The sequence below is a fragment of the Ovis canadensis genome, chromosome 17, assembly GCF_042477335.2.
Source record: "Ovis canadensis isolate MfBH-ARS-UI-01 breed Bighorn chromosome 17, ARS-UI_OviCan_v2, whole genome shotgun sequence".
Classification (NCBI taxonomy): Eukaryota; Metazoa; Chordata; class Mammalia; order Artiodactyla; family Bovidae; genus Ovis; species Ovis canadensis.
Window position 1 is genome coordinate 67,747,165 of NC_091261.1, and position 23,245 is coordinate 67,770,409.

The 23,245-nt window shown below is 44.8% G+C and overlaps 1 protein-coding gene across 1 annotated transcript in view; it reads left to right on the forward strand.

Moving 5' to 3' along the window:
• Positions 1 to 23,245, forward strand: part of KSR2 (kinase suppressor of ras 2) — a 454,968-nt gene that overhangs the window by 160,975 nt on the left and 270,748 nt on the right. The window contains exon 4 of the mRNA XM_069557572.1: positions 10,256 to 10,769. Within this exon, the coding sequence (XP_069413673.1) occupies positions 10,256 to 10,769 (514 nt within the window). The remainder of the gene's footprint in view (positions 1 to 10,255; positions 10,770 to 23,245) is intronic.

The window sequence follows — 23,245 nt, forward strand, 5'->3', positions numbered from 1 at the left end:
AGTTCAGTCTCTTTCAGATAATCCTCCGTTTCCTCTGCTGTAACATGGAAACAACGGCAGAGTTTTTTTCCAAAGGGTCTTGTGGGGATGATGTGATGTGGTACATGCAAAGTACTTGGAATGCTCTCTCACACATAGTAAGTGCTCAGTATATAGTAGATCTTATTCGTGTTAATTGTAAATGTTGTTACCTTTTTTTTTTTTGCTTTACCAATGGCTCCAGGGAAATGTTTTCAACCAGCATCTAAAAGTTCTGTTTCTTGTCACAAAGTTATAGGGATTAAAGTACAAACTCTTTGTTTTTGTTCCACCCAGGGCTTCAGTCTCTTCTCTTCAACCAGCATCTAAAAGTTCTGTTTCTTGCTGAAAAGTTATGAGGATTAAATTGACAAGCATTTTGAAATAGTCACAAAAGTTACAGGCAGGGGTGATTCTGAAATAGTAGCATATATGCATTCTGATGCTGGCTCTGAAACTCAGACAAGGACTAAGTCACACATTTGTCTGTTTATAAAATTTTAATGGAAAGGGACAAAAAAGGTAGACCCTTGCCTAGACTTTCTGAAATCACTTTCTCTCCTGAGAATGGCTTTTATTTCTTGTAGACGCTTATCGGAGAATGTCAAAAGAAAAATCCCTGCACCTTGAAATGTCTTTAATCAATCCTCAGACCTTTCATTTCTTAAAACCTATTCCCTTCTCCCCGCCCTTTCAAGACCTCAAATAAAATGATTTTCCAGAAATGGATGACAAGATAGCAAGGGCAACGATTAATAACCCCAGAGCACCTTGGTACCACACCTTCCCTATTTAAAATGAAAAATTACACTCTTCCCTCAGACTTTATTAAAAAGAGGATCAAAAGAGAGAGGGGAAGGGTTGATGTCAGTACAGCCCATCAGTGAAACACTTCTGAAGCATCAGCACAGAGAAGTCGACAGTTGAACAGCTGGCAATTTGGATAATGAAATGAGGCTTTTTGCTTCTCCATCCCCAAACATTACATTTTAAATGTAAGAGTGAAGGAGAAGAGAATTCGATGGAGAAGGAAATTTGGAAACAGTGAAGCTTTTTTCCCTCTTTTTTATCTTTCAGAACTTTGAAACTTTAGGACAAGGATCCTTGGGGCCAACTTAGTACTTCCTTGAATCTCATGGAGGCGTGTGTGTGTGTGTGTGTGTGTGTGTGTTTGGAAGAACTGTAGGCTGTGCAGGGCAGGGTAGGGGGGCAGGCACTGGATCTCAGCTCAACTTCAGTTGCTACATGATCAACGTAAAGATTGAAGATGAAGTTTATTACCAGCTATGGGAACTTTAGCCCTGTCCCTCATCTAGAACTTATTTATGAAACAGCTCAATAACACCTACCTCATAGGGCAGATAAGACAAGCACTGAATCCCCTAACTGGGGATTAGTTGAGATAAACATTGATATAGACACTCAGGGAATTAGAAGAATCAAGAATGATTGCCTCTCTAACTGGGATGGAGAAGGATTGGGCAGGGGACTGCTGTTAGCAGCAAAAATGTTTTCATACCTTTTTGCTTTCAACCATGTGATATATTTCTTTGATTAAAATACATTTTTTTTTTTTTTTTTTTTGGTGCACTGCAACAGCTTACAGGATCTTAGTTCTCCAACCAGGGCTTGAACCCAGGCCACCACAGTGAAAGCCACCGTGTCCTAACCACCTCCAAAAGCTGACCTTTGTTTTGTTACTCCCCAGTCCGGATTCAGTAAACACTGTTGACTCCCTGTTGAAGGCTCTGTTACTCTCCCAGATCTACTGTAACAAAACCACCACAAACTAGACAGCCTAACACAGCAGAAGTGTACCCTCTCACAGTTCCAGGGCACTCAAAGTCGAGGACCAAGATGTTGGTGGGGCCATGCCCCCTCCAAAGACTTGGGGGGAGAGTCAGTCTCACCCCTCTCTCCCAGCTTCTGGTGGCATCTAAGTTCCAGTTCCAGTGGCTACATCACAACAGTGTTCGCCTCTGCGTTCACATGGCTTCCTCCTTTGTGTGTCCTTTCCTCTTCCAGTGACACCAGTCATGGGATTAGGATGTGCCGTAATCCAGTGTTCCCTCATCTTGACTTGATCATATCTGCAGAGACCCTGTCTGTAAATAAGGCCACATTCACTGGCCCGGGGGGTTAGAGTTTCAACATAGCTTTTGAGGGGATACAGTTTAACTGCAATAAAGACTCAGAGGCTTTTGTGTCTTGGGTTTGCTTTCAGTACGGGATGGCAGCAGGCAAGATCAGGGGTATAGGCACTGAAGGCCAGGCATCTGTTTATTTTATTATTATTATTATTATTACTTGGCTGCACTGCGTGGCATGTGGAACTTCCCAACCAGGGATTGAGCCCATGTTCTCTGCAGTGGGACTGCGGAGTCTTAACCGCTGGACTGCCAGGGAAGTCCTAAAGGCCAGACACATTATATATATGCATATCAATCTCATTCAGTCCTCACCAGCATCATGTAAAAATAGGTGGTTTTACTCCCATTTTCGTTAACATTTATGCAGCATTGGCTGTGTGCCAAAGATCATACTGAATGTTCTACCTGTATGGTCTTATTTAATCCTCAAAAGAGTCTAATGTTATCTCCATTTTGCAGACTAATAAACCGAAGCACAGGAAAGGTAGGTACAAGTTAATCTCTACGCATCATGTTGCAAAGTCCAGGGTGTTCTGTGCATATAGAAAGTCCCATTTCCTTACTTGATATTTACTTGGAACCAGTTCTTGTTCTTTCGGCTCAGAAAGCAAGTCTTCAATGTGCGGAGGCATCGCTTCTCTTTCTGGGGGAGTCAGTCACTGGGTGCTGTGCTTATGTAATTCAGGGCGATGGATGTCTGCTCTGAAGATTCAGGGATCAGATGGGAAAGGAGGCAAAAGGTGAAGTGTCATGTCTTTCTTAAAAAGAAAAAATTATAAAATGAGCCTGACACTCCTCCATAGACTTAGAAGGTTTTAGAATCCCCCGACCAATTCTTTCAGGCTCGACAAATAACTTCTCCTTAAGCAGTGCTGCCAAGATTTCCAGGGAGCCAGAGGAGGAGGCGGAATTCTGCTGCCTCCCAGGCATCGCCACCCACGTGTCCTGCACGAAGCTCGGACTCGGCTGGTCTGACCCTGAACTTCCGCCACGTCCTTCATGTGCTCCTTGAGCTTCACTGCTCCATGCGCACGTCGCTCCGTGTGCCCCACTCCCTTCTGCATTTTCCACTGCTGTGCTGACCCGAGATGAGGGGTGGAATCAGGACGTCAGCCTGGGCTTAGTGTCATGCTCAGGGGCACAGACTCCAAGCCCAGCTGTCCTTCTCTCCAACTGTATTGTCTTGAGTGAGTCATTTCAACACTCTGTGCCTCAGTTTCCCTGTCTACAAACTAGAGTGATTTCTGGCTACTTTGTAGGATTGTTATGTGGCTATTAATTTGATACAAGTAAATCACTTGGAACAACAGTGTCAGGAAAATGGTAAGTTCTCAATCAGGACAGCTATTTGTTTCTCCTCCTCTTATACTAGTCACCCCACCCGTCTCCGTCTCTGCTGTCACCATCCATTCCTGGTCCCCATCATCTCCCATCCAGGTGCCTCAGCAGCCTCAGGCTGGGCCTCTGCGCTTGCCCTTGATTTGTCTGATCCTTTCTCCATACTGTGGCCAGATAGCGCCTTTCCACAACACTCACCTGGTCATGTCCTCTGTGCACAGCAGGTCCCACTGAGCAAAAATGGATGCCCACACAGCCCTGTACCAGGGCCTCTGGGCCATTTTTAATCACAGAGGGACAGGGGGAGTAGCCAGTGTGCGCTCTGGGCCAGCACACTGGGCCCAGCAGGACTCCATGGCACATGGACCCACTCCCTTAGCCTGTGTGGTTTTTAAGCCATGGAATGAGAGAAGCACCAGCCCCTCCCCTGGTATGAACAAGGGGTGGGATATAGCAGTGATGTGAGGGCAAAAACGCTGGTCCCCAGCCCTAACCCATTTCTCAGCATTTGCCCACTGGGAGAGCCAGTCCTTCCCTTGGCATGAGCAGGAGTTTGGGTCCATGGCATGTGGATATAACAGTATGGCCAGGCAGGAACTTGGCGTCTGTATCATGATCACTTATGGTTGGGGGAGTGCCAGCCCCTCCTTGGGCATGACCGTGAGGCTGGGGTCGAGCTTCCAGCTGCATGGTGTGTTGGAGCAGAGCTTCCCCCTTGTCATTTCTGGGTTTGATGGCCTTGAGCCTTCGGCTGCCTCAGGTTTCCAGGAGCTCCATAGGAGTCCCATGCAGGGGATCAGCTTAGGAGAACAAATCCCTGGATAGTCCCACTTTGCCCTTCTTTGCAGCCTCAGCTCAGATTTCTTCCTCCCTCGGAACATCTCCAGCCACACCAGACTGCCCGAAGTTCTCCAGAGTCGCCCTGTTCTGCCATCATCTGGCTCTTGACCCTGCTGTTCCCTCTTCCTGCATCCTTCCTCCCATACTCTCCACCCCACTCCTTCCCAGGACCTTCTCCCTCATCCTCAAGGTCTGGGCATAGGTGCCCTCTCCTCCAGGATGCCTTTCCACCTCCTTCCCCAGGGGGTTGGCTTCCTTTCCTCTTCTCTCACCTGCGCTTTCTCCAACAGGGGCTTCCCTATTTCGTATTGTGAGTACTTTAATTGAGGTGAAACTCACAGAACATTAACAATTAACCATTTAAAAGAGAATGGGGACGTCCCTGGAGGTCCAGTAGTTAAGACTCTGCACTTTCAATGCAGGGGGCCATGGGTTCAATCCCTGGTCAGGGAAGTAAGATCCCATATACCACATCAGTTCAGCTCAGTCACTCAGTTGTGTCCGACTCTTTGCGACCCCATGAATCACGGAACACCAGGCCTCCCTGTCCATCACCAACTCCTGGAGTCCACCCAAATTCATGTGCATTGAGTTGGTGATGCCATCCAGACATCTCATCCTCTGTCGCCCCCTTCTCCTCCTGCCCCCAATCCCTCCCAGCATCAGAGTCTTTTCCAATGAGTCAACTCTTCGCGTGAGGTGGCCAAAGTATTGGAGTTTCAGCCTCAGCATCAGTCTTTCCAATGAACACCCAGGACTAGTCTCCTTTAGGATGGGCTGGTTGGATCTCCTTGCAGTCCAAGGGACTCTCAAGAGTCTTCTCCAACACCACAGTTCAAAAGCATCAATTCTTCGGCACTCAGCTTTCTTCACAGTCCAACTCTCACATCCATACATGACCAATGGAAAAACCATAGCCTTGACTAGATGGACCTTTGTTGGCAAAATAATGTCTCTGCTTTTTAATATGCTGTCTAGGTTGGTCGTAACTTTCCTTCCAAGGAGTAAGCATCTTTTATTTTCATGGCTGCAGTCACCATCTGCAGTGATTTTGGAGCCCCCCAAAATAAAGTCTGACACTGTTTCCACTGTTTCCCCATCTATTTCCCATGAAGTGATGGGACCAGATGCCATGATCTTCGTTTGCTGAATGTTGAGCTTTAGGCCAACTTTTTCACTCTCCTCTTTCACTTTCATCAAGAGGCTTTTTAGTTCCTCTTCACTTTCTGCCATAAGGGTGGTGTCATCTGCATATCTGAGGTTATTGATATTTCTCCCAGCAATCTTGGTCCCAGCTTGTGCTTCATTCAGCCCAGCATTTCTCACGATGTACTCTGCATATAAGTTAAATAAGCAGGGTGACAATATACAGCCTTGACATACTCCTTTTTCTCTTTGGAACCAGTCTGTTGTTCCATGTCCAGTTCTAACTGTTGCTTCCTGGCCTGCATATAGGTTTCTCAGGAGGCAGGTCAGGTGGTCTGGTATTCCCATCTCTTTCAGAATTGTCCACAGTGTATTGTGATCCACACAGTCAGAGGCTTTGGCATAGTCAAGAAAGCAGAAATAGATGTTTTTCTGGGACTCTCTTGCGTTTCCGATGATCCACACGGGGTGGCCTAAAAAGAGAAGTGAGCGATTCCACAGCATTCAGTGCATTCGCAGTAGTGAGCAGCCATCATCCCCTCTGTCAAGTCCCACAATGCTTTTATCACCCTGAAAGGAAACTCTGTACCCATTAAGCAGTTGCTCCCCTTTCCTTCCTCCCCCCACAGCCCAGCCCCTGGCAACCACTTGTCTGATTTTTGTCTTTATGGGTTTGCCTATTCTGGAAATTTCATATAAATGGAATCATGGGCCATTCTGATCCCACTTGGCATCATGTTTTGGAGGTTCATCCAAATCATAGCATGTAACAGTACTTAATTCTTTTTGATGGTGGAATCGTATTCCATTGTATGGACACGCCACATTTACCTTACCCATTTAGCAGTTGATGAGCGTTTGAGTTGTTCTCACCGTTTGGCTGTTGCGACGAGCATTGATATGAATATTCACATACAAACACTTGAGTGCTGCATTCAGTTCCTGTGGATCTGCACCTGGGAGTGCAGTGGTGCTTGCTTCCTCCTTGATCTTCCCAGTGGACTGTGAGCTCCGTGAAGACAGAGGAAGACAAACAGCCGACCCCAGGGGCCGGCCCAGCGAGTGCCTGGGGAGCAGATGGGACGAGTCTCCAGCATCCAGTCGCTGTCTCACTCATCCTCACCCACCTGCCCATTTGTCCGCATCATCCCATGGTCCAGACTCTACTGACTGCTCGACTCATCTTATCTCATTATTTCACTCCTTGATTCACTCCGATAATTTGTTCAGATGCCCGCTCATCCTTTCCTGACTGAGGTATCCCCAGCACACTCTTGGTACCCAAATCCAGCTTTCTTTTCCTCCATGCATTTATTATCACTGACATATAGACAACATATATATTATATATGACATCTTATAGATAATATACTGTCACTTTTTTTGTTCATCCCACTCTCTTCTCTCTTTCTTTACCAAGAACGTGTACTCTGAAGACAGGGACTTTCAGCTCTTTTGATCATTGCTCTATCCCTGTGCCTAGAACAGTGCCTGGTGTATGAGAAGAGTTCAAATATTTGTGAAATATACTTGGATGAATGAATGAGTGTGTTTAATCCTCACTGCACCCTCCAAGGGAGCCATGAGCATTCTAGTTTCACAAACCCTGAAACAGAGGCTCAGAGAGGTCAGGTAACAGGCCCAAGGTCACAGAGCTGATCAGCTGGATCTTTCCGAGCCACGGTCCCATCTTCTTTTCACTTCACTCAGGGGACCATGAGGTCTAGTGATAATGCCCAAAGTGCTTCCTGTGGCCTTGGGGTGCAGTATATGATTAAGATAACTTAAAAATAGATTTGCTTTCCTAAACATGCTTTAATTAGGCCCATTTGGCAATATGTTTGTATTTCCTGAGCAAATACATCAGTCAGGAGTTTACCGCGTGATGGAGAAGCTGATCTGGGCTTGACTCTCTGTCTGTCCCCAGCTCTCAGAGCTATTCGGCCTCTCTGAACCTCATACTTCCTAGAGGTACACAGAGTGGTGACGTCACCTGGTGCATGGACAGCTCTCAGCACAGGTGCATACACTGTAAATGGGAGGTAGCAACATGTCACCATGGTGTGGGGAATGACAATACAAGCAGCTAACATTTATGGAGTGCCCGCTGTGTGCCAGGTGCTGGGCTCAGCACGTTGTGTGTGTTATTGCATCTGAGCCTTACACCCCATGGGGCATATCTATTATTATCCTGTCTTACTACTGATAAAGTCAAGACTCAGAGAAGCCTGATGAGTGCCAGGGTCACACAGCCAGGAAGCAGGTAAGCCAGAATTAACGCCAAATCACCTGACTAACAGAGCTGACTCTCTTGTCACAGGGCTGATGTATATGTGCAAATATTTTGAGAATCAACACCATAATGATGGTGATATTGGTAGAATGTTCTGGCAAAGTCTCGGAGGAGGGAACAGGGTGACTCTTGCCAGAAAGAGCCCTGGCTCCAGCTCCTGCTCCCGTTTAGCTCATTACGATGGTCCAGGGTCTTCGGTGAATGCAGGTCCCATTCTTTCCCAGATGCCTGGTCCCCTCCTTGTTGGAGTGGCTGAGATCCTGGGTTTGAACCCCGGCTGCCAGTCCCCACCTCTGCTGTAACCTTGCAAACATCATCTCTGCCCATACATTTCCTTATCTACAAAGTAGAGATCAAAATGGCCCTTTGCACACAAATTTATGAAAATTAAGTAAGATGTGGAACAGTCTCAATATAACAAATGAAGAAAACATGACAAACCATTAAATAAGATCTTATGGCATTTCTTAAAAAAAAAAATGCACAGCAAACCATCTGACAGGCTCCACAGCCGAGCGTTAATAGGGATGACGGCTAAGCTGTAGAACAGCATTGCCTTTCTCCTTATCTGAATTTTCTAATTTTCCTATAATGAATATGTAATAACAAAATGAGTTGTTTTAATTAAAAGGGGGGGCAGTGAGACAGTGTTCATGAAAGCACTTTATAAACTGTCAAAGGCCCTATGAATTAGCTCTCGTTATGGCCCTTATCATAATTATTACTGTTACTGCTAGTCAGCCAGGAGTTGGGATTTATTTCTGCCCCAAATCTCCTTCCTTGGGCTGTGGTGGGAGGGCCCACTCGACTGCCTTCTGCCAAGTCCCACCACGTGGTCCTCCATTGACACCTGCCGACTTCTCTGCACCTCTGCTGCCACCACTCAACTGGAAGGCAGTATCACCTCTTGCCTGGAGCACTGTGATACCCTCTAACTGGGTTCTCCTTGTCTGTACAGCATCCTCAGTATCTTTGAGAAATGAACTTTCTTTTATTTTTTTGGATTATTTAAAATTTTATTTATAATCATTTTATCATCAATCTATCCATCATCATCTATCAATCCATATATCATCTGTTATCTCTATCTATCATCTGTCTATCCATCTTCTGTCTCTATCTATCTACATCTAAATATCTATCTTGCAGTTTTATTGAGAAATGTTTGACATACAGCATTGTCTATGTTTAATGTGTCCCGCATAATAATTTGACCTACATACATCATGAAATGATGACCACAATAGATTTAGTGAATATCTATCATCTTCTATAGATAGATACAGAAGAAAAGAAACAAAGTATTGTCTTTCCTTGTGATGAGAACTCTTAGGATTTATTCTCTCAGTAACATTCATATGTAACGAATGAGAGTGTTAATTGTATCAGTCATGTGGTAATGACATCCCTAGTACTTCCTTATCTTGTAACTGGAAGTCTGTACCTGTCGACCGCCTTCATTCAGTTCCCCTCCTCCCCAACCCCTGCCTCTGGGAATGACAGATCTGATCTCCTTTTCTCTGAGTTTGTTTGTCTTTTGAAGTATAATTGACCTACAACACCATCTTAGTTCCTGGTATACAGTACAGTAATTCAAAATTTCTATATATTACAAAATGATCACGGTAAATCTCATTATAGTGTGGGGAATATAGTCAATAATATAATATCTTTGTACGGTGACAGATGGTAAGTGGAGAAATGAACTTTTAGATCAAAACCCTCATTGGCTTTCCACGGAACTTGGTATAAAATCCGCCCTGCACCTAGACACCGGAAAAGAGACCCAGAGAAGTACCTGGCTTGACTTCGATGGTTTCGGATCCTGCAGTTTGGTATTGGTATCTGACTCGTGCTTTTGCGTCACTTTGCGTAGACGGTATAGAAGGGCTGCATTTTGTGGCCTGAGGTCCTGTGCATGTTTGTACTCTCTGTACAGAAAATGAGTGAAGAACGTTAATACACTAGTGGATTTATTTGTATTTTCTGACGTAGCTCGTATCAGGGCTGAAAACCTCAAGTTGTGTCCAGACAGTAGGATATTTTTCTTATATTACTTTTTCAGTGCTCCATTTTTTTTCTAATAAACTGTTATAAAACAAACAAAAAATCCCCTTCCCACTGCTATGCTGTTGTCCTTGCCATCCTCCTCCTCTCTCCTCGCACCTGCAAGTTCTTTCCTTGGACACTTAAATTGTGGGCTCCCCAATCCTGGACAGTGGAGGGCAAGGCTGTTGAATGAGGCTTATGGTGAGAGGGTCAAGGAAGGGTTTCTTTCTTTTTGCTGGGGCCAAGTGGGTGTGGTTGAATATATGTAAATTGTGCGTACAACTCATGGTGCGTAAACTCACCCTGTAACCAGCAGGCAGTGTTCAGGGTGTTATGTGCTTATATGGTAAGGTGCAGATGGTGTAATTAAGCAGCTTTCTCATAGCTCACCTGTCGTCTTTGCTTCTTTGTTCCAACTCAGGAGGCAACCTTTCCAAACAAGACTGGACCATCCAGTGGCCCACCACGGAGACGGGGAAGGAGAACAACCCGGTGTGCCCCCCGGAACCGACCCCGTGGATCCGCACCCACCTCTCCCAGAGCCCCAGGGTCCAGTCCAAGTGCGTCCAGCACTACTGTCACGCCAGCCCCACCCTGGGGCCGCCTGTGTACACCCACGTGGACAGGCTCACTGTGGACGCCTACCCGGGCCTGTGCCCGCCCCCGCCGCTGGAGTCCGGGCACCGGTCCCTGCCCCCATCACCCCGGCAGCGGCACGCGGTCCGCACCCCACCGCGCACCCCCAACATCGTCACCACCGTGACCCCGCCGGGCACGCCGCCCATGAGGAGGAAGAACAAACTGAAGCCCCCGGGGACCCCGCCGCCCTCCTCCCGGAAGCTGATCCACCTCATCCCGGGTTTCACGTCCCTGCATCGGAGCAAGTCTCACGAATTCCAGCTGGGTCACCGCGTTGACGAGGCCCACACGCCCAAGTGAGTGCATTTGGTGGGGCCCCCCGGGGTGGCTGAGCCTCCCAGTCAGCCAAGGCACAAATCGGCTGTATTCCCCTCCTCCTGTTGAAGGAAAGGTGGAGTTTCTCTAATGGCTGGGCTGGAAAATGAATAGAAAAGAATTTCCCAGAAATGACCTCTTTTTATATTATTCATGCTCTAAAGTCAGATTTGGAAAACTGTAGCCCAGGAGCCAATTCTGAATTCATTGCACCCCATCCAGGTTCATTCCCTTCTGTTTTGTCTGTGATTGCTTTCTTGCTGTGATGGATGAGTTGAGTATGGCCCACAGAGTTGAAATCTTTACCATCCAGCCCTTTTGGATGGAACACTTGGCAGTCCCTGCAGGGTCTGCCCTAGTGTTGCCCCTAGATATAGGGTGCCAGCTGCACATGCAGCCTTCTGCTTTCTGGAAGCTGCCTTAAAAAAGAGTAAAAAGAAACAAGTGTTATTAGTTTTCAAAATACGTCATTTAACCCAGTCTATCAAAACATGATCATTTCAGCACAGAATCAGAGTAAAATATTACTTTGGAATTTTTTTTTCTTTTCTCTTTATTAAGTCTTTGAAATCTGGAGCGTATTTTGCACCTCCAGCTCATCTCAATTGGTTCTGGCCATGTTCCAAGTGTGGCCATGTTCCACCTGTGTCTGGTAGCCTCTGTGCTGGGAAGCGCAGCTCTGATAGACCCTGTGCGTGGGACTTGCTCTGAAAGTGGATATGTTGTATACCTGGCTCCGGTTTGGAGGGGTCTTGCTGGCAGCACATAGTATCTGTGGCTAGTGCTGGCTAATGAGAGAAATGGGACAACTCTCTGCAGGGTCCCTCAGAGGCTGACTCTGACCTGGGTCCCTTGTAGACTATGAGGTTCTCTGTGTATTAGAAATGGAAGAAATGCTAAACAGGATCACAAAAGTGGGTAGCATGTTTTAAATATTTACATTTAACAAAATTGCACCTGAGGCATAGAAGATAAGGGAAAAAGGGAAGTTGCTCAGTCGTGTCCGACTATTCGCGACTCCATGGACTGCAGCCCACCAGGCTCCTCCGTCCGTGGGATTTTTCAGGCACGAGGACTGGAGTGGGGTACCATCGCCTTCTCCAATTAGAAGATAAAGTGGTTATGTATAATCCTGTTAGGAGATATGGGAAGGAGTCTACACTTGGGGATTGTTGTTTATGAGAGGTGTGGATCTTGGTTCTGGGAACTCTGATGTGGGGGAGCACTGGGGAATGTTTCATTGTGTTTCCATCTCAACAGTTTAGCGGTTGTTTCATGAGCTCGCATTACCATGCGTCCTGTGATAAAAGTTTTAAAATGTGCATCTTAGAATTGATGAAATGGGGTAGTTCTAGGCTCTGGGCTAGTTGGCAGGGGTATAATGGAAAGGAAGAAGAGACATAGCCTTTGGTCCTGTGAAGATCGACATTAATCAAATAACCACACGTAGGTGTTATACTCTTGTGTTCAGTAATTACAAACAGCATTACAGGCCATCAGGAGAAAGTGTAGGAAGCTGTCAGAGCTTATAACCTGGACCTGATTGAGTTTGCACTGGCAGGGAGGTGAGTGGCCGGGGAGTTGGGGAGGGGTAGTGGGGGAGGGGCACTGGGGAGGGTTCCAAAGGACTGTTGGGACTGAAGACTAATTGGGGATTAAGATGGTGGAAGGGGTGGGAGGTGTTCCAGGAAGGGAGTGTGAGTATGACCCTCTAGAGAACTCAACTAGAAGGCCTCTGTGGCTAAGGGAGCAGACAGGTGATGCAAGAAAAGACTCATAGCTTGGGCGGCAGCACTGTTCACAACAGCCAAAACGCGGAAACAACCCAGCTGTTCATAGGCAGGTGAAGGGATGAACCCAGTGTGGTCCATACAACGAAATATTATCCAGCCATAAAAAGGGACGAAATTCTGACACCTGCTACAACAAGGATGAACCTTGAAAATGTCATGCTAAGTGAAATAAGCCAGGCATGAAAGGACAACTGTGGTCTGATTCTACTGATGTGAGGTGCCTAGAACAGGCCAGTTCACACACAGAGAAAGGAGGACAGAGGTTGTCAGGGACTGAAGGAGAGAGATGAGGTTGTGTTTACTAGGGACAGAGTTTCAGTTTGGGAAGTGGAAAACTCCTAGAGATGGAGAACAACAATGACAAAAAACGAGTTAGGCAGGAAAGCCGGGCGTGGGCACGCTTTTCTGTGAAGGGCCAGGTGGTAAATACTTTTGGCTTCGCAGTCCAGCTGTTCTGCGGCATCCCTGCCGTTGTAGCGAAAGCAGCCACAGAGAGTAGCTGAGTAGGTGGACGTGGTGATGTCCCAGGAAACTTTGCTATAAAACCAGGTGCCTGTCAGCATTTGGCTAACCCTAACCCTAATCCTGTGGGCTGTGGTATGCCCTAACAGAAGCCCAGTTGTAAACAGTGAGGGATTCTCCCTCCTGAGGCCTGAAAGGGAAGCCCTTAAAGTGATTTACGTGGAAGACATGATTGCATCCGATTTTAGGAAGGTTAGCAAGCTTCTGTGTGAGGTCTGGATTGGAAACACTCTGTTTCACCAGGCCTATTTGGGACATCAGAGACCGAGGCAGAGGGCCGATGCTTTTCTGATTGGAGGTTGGCTTGATTTTTATGGTTTCGTGAGATCCTGAGGGACTGAGAGTGCTGCTGAGACCTCAGGGTGAGGGTGTGGGAGGGTTTCAGGAATGCAGGCTACCACTGTGGAAGATGGGAGAGGCATTTCAGGTTTGCTGGCCATAATCTGTGGTTCTGTGTCCACAGATTATACATCTTCCATATCCCTCCTTGTGTTGACCACAGAGTGGGGTGGAATTTAACCAGGAAAGCCTGGCTGGACAGACACACCATCTTCTAATCTATGAGGTGGGGGCAAAGTGAGAGAGGCTGCCCTTTGCCTGTTTGTTTTCTCCCAGCGTTATTGAGATGTAATTGACAAATAACACTCTGTAAGTTCAAGGTGTGCCGTGTGATGACTTAGTACACACACATATTGGGAAATGATTACCACAATAAGGTTATTTAACACATCCATCACCTCGCATAATTACCTTTTGTGTGTGTGCAGTGAGAGCAGTTAAGATTTGCTCTCTTAGCAACTTTCAAGTACTAACAATACATACTGTTAAGCAGTCAACACGGGTACACTAGATTCCCAGTACCTATCCTTATACCGGGAAGTTGGTACTGTTTGACCAGCGTCTCCCCATTTCTCTCACCCCCTTGCTCTTGGCAACCACCATTCTACTGTTTCTATGAATTCAGTGGTTTTAGACTCCCCATGTAACTGAAACCATAGTATTTGTCTTTCTCTGGCTTATTTCCCTTATAGCCTCATGCTGTCACAGTCAGCCCACGTTGTTGCAAATGTCAGGATGTTTTCTTTTCTGTGGTTGAATAATATTCTGTTGTGTGTGTTATATATATGTATATATGCCATGTTTTCTTTATCTGTTCGTCCATTGGTGTGCATGTAGGTTGCTTCCATGTCTTGGCTATTGTGAATAATGCTTCAGTGAACATAGGGGTGCAGAAATCTCTTTGAGGTGATAATTTCATCTTCTTTGGATATATACCCAAAAGGGGGATTGCAGGGTCGTATGGTAATTCTGTTTTTAAGTTTTCAAGGAATCTCTGTACTGTTTTCCATGGTGGCTGCACTGTTTACATTCTTATCAACAGTGCCTAAGGGTTTTCTTTGCTCCACCTCCTCACCCACACTTGGCATCACTTGTCTTTTTCATGGTAGCCATTCTAACAGATGTGGAGTGATGATATCTCATTGTGGTTTTGCATTTCCTTGACGATTAGGGATACCGAACCCTTTTTCATGTAAATATTGGCTTTTTGTAAATTTGTAAATCTTCTTTGAAAAAACGTCTACTCAAAAAATGTCTATTTTGCCCATGTTTTAATTGGATCTTTTTTTTTTTTTTTTTTGCTATTGAGTTGTAGGAGTTCCTTATGTATTTTGGATATTAACCCCTTACCAGACATATGATTTGTAAGCATTTTCTCCCATTCTGTAGATTGTCTTTTCATTTTTGTTTCTTTTGCTTCTGAGTCTGATATAGTTCCACTTACTTTTCCTTTTGTTTCTTGTGGTTTTAGACCAGTATTAAGGAGCTTATATTTTTGGTCTATTTTTAAAATTGAAGTATAGTTGCTGTACAACATTGTATGTTACAGGCATATAATATATAGATTCACAATTTTTAAAAGTTACACTCCATTTATAGTTATTAGAAAATATTGGCTATATTCCCCATGTTGTGCAACACATCCTTGTAGTTTATTTTATACCTAATAGTTTCTACCTCTTAACCCCCTACCCCTCTATTGTCGCTCCCTCCTTCCCTCTCCTCAGTGGTAACCACTAATTTGTTTTCTATGTCTGTGAGTCTGCTTTTTTGTTATAGTCACTAGTTTGCTTGTTTGTTTGTTTTATACTCTGCATATAAGTGATATCATGCAGTGTTTATTTTTCTCTGACTTATTTCACTTTAGCATAGTGCCTTCCAAGTTCATCCATGTTGCTGCTAATGGCAACATGTTGTTCTTTTTCATGGCAGAGTAGCATTCCATCGTGTAAGTATACCACATCTTCTTCCTCCTTTCTTCTGTTGATGGACACTTAGGTTGCTTCCATATCTTGGCAGCTGTGAATAATGTTTCTATCAACACTGGGGTGTATGTATCTCTTTGAGTTAGTGTTTTTTATTTTTTTGGATATATACCCAGGAGTGGGCTTCCCTGGTAGCTCAGTCGGTAAAGAGTCTTCCTGCAGTGCAGTAGAGCCAGGGTCAATCTCTGGGTTGGGAAGATTCCCTGGAGGAGGGAATAGCTACCCACTCCAGTAGTCTTGCCTGGAGAATCCCATGGACAGAGGAGCCTGGTGGGCTACAATCCATGGGGTCACAAAGAGTCCGGCACTATTGAGCGACTAACACACACACACCAGGAATGGAATTGCTGAGTCACATGGTAGTTATCTGTTTAGTGTTTTGAGAATCCTGTTCTCAGAATACTGTTTTCTGTAGTGGTTGTTCCAATTTACATTCCCACCAACACTGTACGGGGTTCACTTTTCTCAAGGAGCTTATTTTAATGGGCTGTGACCAGTGTTAAGAATATGAAATAGACTATCCCAGACTCAATTATGTTGGAATGCACTGCCTTTAGTGAGGCTAAGTTTTAGTATTGCTTTGTGAAACTTGTGTCTGATATACAGTCGTCCCTCTGTATCTATAGACGATGGGTTCTGGGACCTATCGAGGAAGTCTCAGAGTTGGCCCTTCATTTCCGTAGTTCCAACCACAGTTTATGTATGATTTATTGAAAAAAAATTGTGTAAGTAGCCCATGACGTTCAAACCCGTATTGTTCAAAGGTCAACTATATACAAATTTTTTCTTTCTCTGGGGGTTCTTCTCGCTCTGGACAGCTTTGGTTTGGGGATAAACCCCACCAGGGAGCAGGTGAGAAGGTTTGAGAAGGTGGCCTTTAATTCTGTGGAATGTGGCCAGAGGCATGTCCAGAATCCCTCAGCTCATTCTGGTTTCAGTTAGTCTGTTTAGTATCTGATTTCTTCTCTCCTTCTGTCTGGTAGCCCTGCTGGGGATGGTTCTTTGCTGCCAACTTGGTAGTTTTCATCTTGCCTTTATTTCCTCTCAGTGGGATGTGGGGTTTCAGAATACCTTTCTCAACTTTTTAGAGGTCTTTCTAAGCAGAACTGAATCTTTCAAAACCATCATTTCCTATGAGTTTTTCAACACCAACACCCTGCTAGATTGTGGGTTTGAGGAAGGCTGTGTTTGAGACCATTTATCCTGGGCACTCTCAGGCATACCCACAGTGGTGTTTAGCAGAGATCTGTTGGGGTTCAGTCTTGTCCCCAGTAGCATCTCATGGGCATTTGTAGGAAAAGCATGACAAGAAAGCAAGAATATATTTGCAGTAGTCCGTCTCTCATCACTGGAAGCCTTGCGGCCCAGGTATATTGGGCTGGATCACAACTGTTGTGATCAGTCTTGGCCAAAACCATTTCTCCTGCTTTATAGGCATTCTCAAAGACGTTTTTATGCACTCTTGCCTGGAAAATCCCATGGACGGAGGAGCCACATAGGCTACAGTCCATGGGGTCACAGAGTCAGACATGACTGAATGACGACACATTTCCTTTTTTCTTTTCTTTTGCATCTGAGTTTATGAGTGTGATTTTACTCCTATGACATCACTAAAACACACACACATACACAGAGGGGGAAGAACGATTTTTTTTCCTCTGGTAAAGTAATACCATACTCACAGAAAACTAGTCAATCTAATCACACTAGGACCACAGCCTTGTCTAACTCAATGAAACCAAGCCATGCCTGCGGGGCAACCCAAGACAGGCGAGTCATGGTGGACAGGTCTGACAGAATGTGGTCCACTGGAGAAGGGAATGGCAAGCCACTTCAGTATTCTTGCCTTGAGAACCCCATGAACAGTAGGAAAAGGCGAAATGATAGGATACCAAAAGAGGAGCTCCCCAGGTCATTAGGTGCCCAATATGCTACTGGAGATCAGTGGAGAAATAACTCCAGAAAGAATGAAGGGATGGAGCCAAAGCAAAAACAATACCCAGTTGTGGATGTGACTTGTGATGGAAGCAAGGTCCAATGCTGTAAAGAGCAATATTGCATAGGAACCTGGAATGTCAGGTCCATGAATCAAGGCAAATTGGAAGTGGTCAAACAAGACATGGCAAGGGTGAACATCGACATTCTAGGAATCAGCGAACTAAAATGGACTGGAATGGGTGAATTTAACTCAGATGACCATTATATCTACTACTGCGGGCAGGAATCCCTCAGAAGAAATGGAGTAGCCATCATGGTCAACAAGAGAGTCTGAAATGCAGTACTTGGATGCAATCTCAAAAATGACAGAAGGATCTCTGTTCGTCTCCAAGGCAAACCATTCAATATTGCAGTTATCCAAGTCTATGCCCCAACCAGTAACGCTGAAGAAGCTGAAGTTGAACGGTTTTATGAAGACCTACAATACCTTTTAGAACTAACACCCAAAAAAGATGTCCTTTTCATTATAGGGGACTGGAATGCAAAAGTAGGAAGTTAAGACACCTGGAGTAACAGGCAAATTTGGCCTTGGAATGTGGAATGAAGCGGGGCAAAGACTAATAGAGTTTTGCCAAGAAAATGCACTGGTCATAGCAAACACCCTCTTCCAACAACACAAGAGAAGACTCTACACATGGACATCACTAGATGGTCAACACCGAAATCAGATTGATTATATTCTTTGCAGCCAAAGATGGAGAAGCTCTATACAGTCAACAAAAACAAGACCAGGAGCTGACTGTGGCTTAGATCATGAACTCCTTATTACCAAATTCAGGCTCAAATTAAAGAAAGTAGGGAAAGCTGCTGGACCATTCAGGTATGACCTAAATCAACTCCCTTATGATTATACAGTGGAAGTGAGAAATAGATTTAAGGGCCTAGATCTGATAGATAGAGTCGCTGATGAACTATGGACTGAGGTTCGTGACATTGTGCAGGAGACAGGGATCAAGACCATCCCCATGGGAAAGAAATGCAAAAAAGCAGAATGGCTGTTTGGGGAGGCCTTACAAATAGCTGTGAAGAGAAGAGAGGCGAAAAACAAAGGAGAAAAGGAAAGATATAAGCATCTGAATGCAGAGTTCCAAAGAATAACAAGAAGAGATAAGAAGGCTTTCACAGCGATCAGTGCAAAGAAACAGAGGAAAACAACAGAATGGGAAAGACTAGAGATGTTTTCAAGAAAATTGGAGATACCAAGGGAAAATTTCATGCAAAGATGGGCTCGATAAAGGACAGAAATGGTCTGGACCTAACAGAAGCAGAAGAAGAGGTGGCAAGAATACATGGAACAACTGTACAAAAAAGATCTTCACAACCCAGATAATCATGATGATGTGATCACTAATCTAGAGCCAGACATCTTGGAATGTGAAGTCAAGTGGGCCTTAGAAAGCATCACTACGAACAAAGCTAGTGAAGGTGATGGAATTCCAGTGGAGCTGTTTCAAATCCTGAAAGATGATGTTGTGAAAGTGCTGCACTCAATATGCCAGCAAATTTGGAAAACTCAGCAGTGGCCACAGGACTGGAAAAGGTCAGTTTTCATTCCAGTTCCAAAGAAAGGCAATGCAAAAGAATGCTCAAACTACCGCACAATTGCACTCATCTCACATGCTAGTAAAGTAATGCTGAAACAAGCCAGGCTTCAGCAATACGTGAACCATGAACTCCCTGATGTTCAAGTTGGTTTTAGAAAAGGCAGAGGAACCAGAGATCAAATTGCCAACATCCGCTGGATCATGGAAAAAGCAAGAGAGTTCCAGAAAAACATCTATTTCTGCTTTATTGACTATGCCAAAGCCTTTGACTGTGTGGATCACAAGAAACTGTGGAAAATTCTGAAAGAGATGGGAATACCAGACCACCTGACCTGCCTCTTGAGAAATCTGTATGCAGGTCAGGAAGCAACAGTTAGAACTGGACATGGAACAACAGACTGGTTCCAAATAGGTAAAGGAGTACGTCAAGGCTGTGTATTGTCACCCTGCTTATTTAACTTCTATGCAGAATACATCATGAGAAACACTGGACTGGAAGAAACACAAGCTGGAATCAAGATTGCCAGGAGAAATATCAATAACCTCAGATATGCAGATGACACCACCCTTATGGCAGAAAGTGAAGAGGAACTAAAAAGCCTCTTGATGAAAGTGAAAGAGGAGAGTGAAAAAGTTGGCCTAAAGCTCAACATTCAGCAAATGAAGATCATGGCATCTGGTCCCATCACTTCATGGGCAATAAATGGGGAAACAGTGGAAACAGTGTCAGACTTTTTTTTTTTGGGCTCCAAGATCACTGCAGATGGTGACTGCAGCCATGAAATTAAAAGACGCTTACTCCTTGGAAGAAAAGTTATGACCAACCTAGATAGCATATTCAAAAGCAGAGATATTACTTTGCCCACTAAGGTCCATCTAGTCAAGGCTTTGGTTTTTCCTGTGGTCATGTATGGATGTGAGAGTTGGACTGTGAAGAAGGCTGAGCACTGAAGAACTGATGCTTTTGAAGTGTGGTGTTGGAGAAGACTCTTGAGAGTCCCTTGGACTGCAAGGAGATCCAGCCAGTCCATTCTGAAGGAGATCAGCCCTGGGATTTCTTTGGAAGGAATGATGCTAAAGCTGAAACTCCAATACTTTGGCCACCTCATGCGAAGAGTTGACTCATTGGAAAAGACTCTGATGCTGGGAGGGATTGGGGGCAGGAGGAGAAGGGGACGACAGAGGATGAGATGGCTGGATGGTATCACGGACTCGATGGACGTGAGTCTGAGTGAACTCCGGGAGTTGATGATGGACAGGGAGGCCTGGTGTGCTGCAATTCATGGGTCGCAAAGAGTCGGATACGACTGAGCAGCTGAACTGAACTGAACTGAAAGTAATACCTGATTATTGTGGAAATTGAGACAACACAGGAAATATGATGAAGACAGTGGAAAGTTTATGCTACTGCTTTTGTTTTACACATGCACACACACACAACATGCATTCTCACAGGTGTGAAGTCACTGCCAGTGGGGCACAGATTGACTTTTAGGAAAGCGAGGTGGGAAAAAAAATGCTAGATATAATCAGTTGCAAATCTCCATAGAGCAATACACATATAGATACTCAGTATATCTGTGGTACTCAAGTTTCCTTGGAAGTTGGGGGTGATGATTAGAAAAACCATCTATATAGTTTCTTTAGGGGTCATTGAAAAAAAGTCTGGGAAATGCCGACATAGATCTGTGGAGATAATCCTGTAGATAGAGTTAGCCATAAACATTGAGGGTTGTTAAGTCTCCCCAATGTTCTCAGTGGTCTTTCTTGTTTCTTTCTCCATCAGCCTTCGTGGTCACATTTACATAGGTAAACTGGCACTGGTTCCTTACAGTCAGCCAAGTGAAAAGTTAAAAGTTAAGCCAACCTCGAAGATTCTGGTTGTCTTGGCCTTCAGTACATGGATTCCATGGTCATAGTGTTGGAAGAGAGAAAAACCTAACAATTCTTAAGAGTGTGATGAGTTGTCTGTCTTTAAACCCCCAATTGGCCCCCCATCACATAAATGACTTGCTTTCTCTTGTCAGAGCATCTGAAAGGGTAAACGGGATTTCTGTAAACTAAATCAGCTTTTAAATGCATAGGAGTAGCTCAGTATTAAAAAAGAATTCTATTGTAACCTTCTCCCCCTTTTGGCAAATTCCTTTTTAAAGGTAATTTCCAATTATAATTTTGTTTTAATTACACAGTTAATTCCCAAGTACAGCTTCATTTAGAAAGTAAAAGCAATATAAAATGTAAACCACCCAAGGTCAGAGTCCCCTTCCCCTTGCCATAGAGAATACCTAGAGCTTCTCTCGGAGAAGGCAATGGCACCCCAGTCCAGTACTCTTGCCTGGAAAATCCCATGAATGGAGGAGCCTGGTGGGCTGCAGTCCATGGGGTCACTGAGAGTTGGACACGACGCAGTGACTTCACTTTCATGTATTGGAGAAGGAAATGGCAACCCACTCCAGTGTTCTTGCCTGGAGAATCCCAGGGACAGCGGAGCCTGGTGGGCTGCCGTCTATGGGGTCGCACAGAGTCGGACACGACTGAAGCGACTTAGCAGCAGCAGCAGCAGCAGCAGAGCTTCTCTTAACAAGAGTCCTTGTGTACATATTTGTGTTGTATGCATCTGTAATATCTCTGCTTCCCTCTCTTCATAATTGGAACCACACTGTATGGCTTTTCCAATGTGACTTGCCTTAATTAGTCCTGCATAAATATAAACATCCTGCTTATGACTTTCTCACACCTTATCTCTTTTAGAAATTCTTTTGTCTCCCCAAAGCTCATCTAGAACATTGTTCCTATCTCTGCTTTCAGCCCTCTGTATCATTTCTGTATGAGCACAATTCCCCTCTGCCCTTCTGGGACAGAGTATGAAAACCTCAGCTGACCTGGGAGCAAGGAGAACAGGCTGGATGAAACCCACACTCAGTCCTCATTCTGACCCTCCATTCCACTGAGTTCACATTTCTATATCTGAGATCTGTGCCATTTGTAGTTCGTATGAGAACAGACCCTTCTTGACATATTCCTTATGTATATAAGACTTCAAGGGGGCTCTCTTCATTTATTTTAGAAAACTAATTATGGGCAAGCACTTAGACTCTCTGACACAAACCTACAGATCATTGTGCTAATTAATACAACACTCACTAGTATATTTATAAGTGCAAGAGTGAGTGATTAGTTTATATACCATAGCATATTCATTAAATTAGGAAGGTTTCTGCTAGGCTCATGCAGGGGATTCTTTTAGGTCTAACTAAGCATTCAGACACACAAGATTAATACTAATCACGCTTGGCATCCGACTGATGCCGGGCAGCCTCAGGCATCTCTTCCGTGGGTCCCTGGGGGCTGCTCTTCCTTGCCTTCATCTCCAAGTGGCAGTTCAAGTGCAAGGTGGTGAGATACACACTAAGCAGGTGTGGGAACCATCCTGGCTTAGGGCACAAGAACTCGGGTAGAAACTCCATCAGTATAGCTGCTTGCGTCTCCACAGGGGACGTGCCCAGCTAGCACAGTCATGCTGCTCCAGGATCCCCGAAGGTTGTGGATTCCTCATCAGGTATTTCAGGTTCATACTGAAAACTCCCAGTCTGTGTGCGGTTTACCCATCAGAGGCCAGGTCTGCCGCTAGCAACAGGGTCTATTGACAGAGTCGACATTCCCCCTTGAGATTCAAAGGATTAGGGCTAGAAAGTCAACCCAAGGTCACCTTCCCATCTGCAGAAGATGAAAAGGTTGAGTTCACCCTTCACCTACAGCTTCTCTTGAAAAATCCTATAATTTTTAAATGCCTCTGATTTGCAGTGAATTTCTTATTTTGAGTCAGTGAGGTCTTTAGTAAGGTCTTTTATAATTCATATAATAATATATAACATGTATACATTATATACGGTCCCATCACTTCATGGTAAATAGATGGGGAAACAGTGGCTGACTTTATTTTTCTGAGCTCCAAAATCACTGCAGATGGTGATTGCAGCTGTGAAATTAAAAGATGCTTACTCCTTGGAAGGAAAGTTATGACCAACATGGACAGCATATTAAAAAGCAGAGACATTACTTTGTCAACAAAAGTCCATCTAGTCAAGGCTATGGTTTTTCCAGTAGTCATGTATGGATGTGAGAGTTGGACTATAAAGAAAGCTGAGCGCCGAAGAATTGATGCTTTTGAACTGTGGTGTTGGAGAAGACTCTTGAGAGTCCCTTGGACTGCAAGGAGGTCCAACCAGTCCATCCTAAAGGAAATCAGTCCTGGGTGTTCATTGGAAGGACTGAT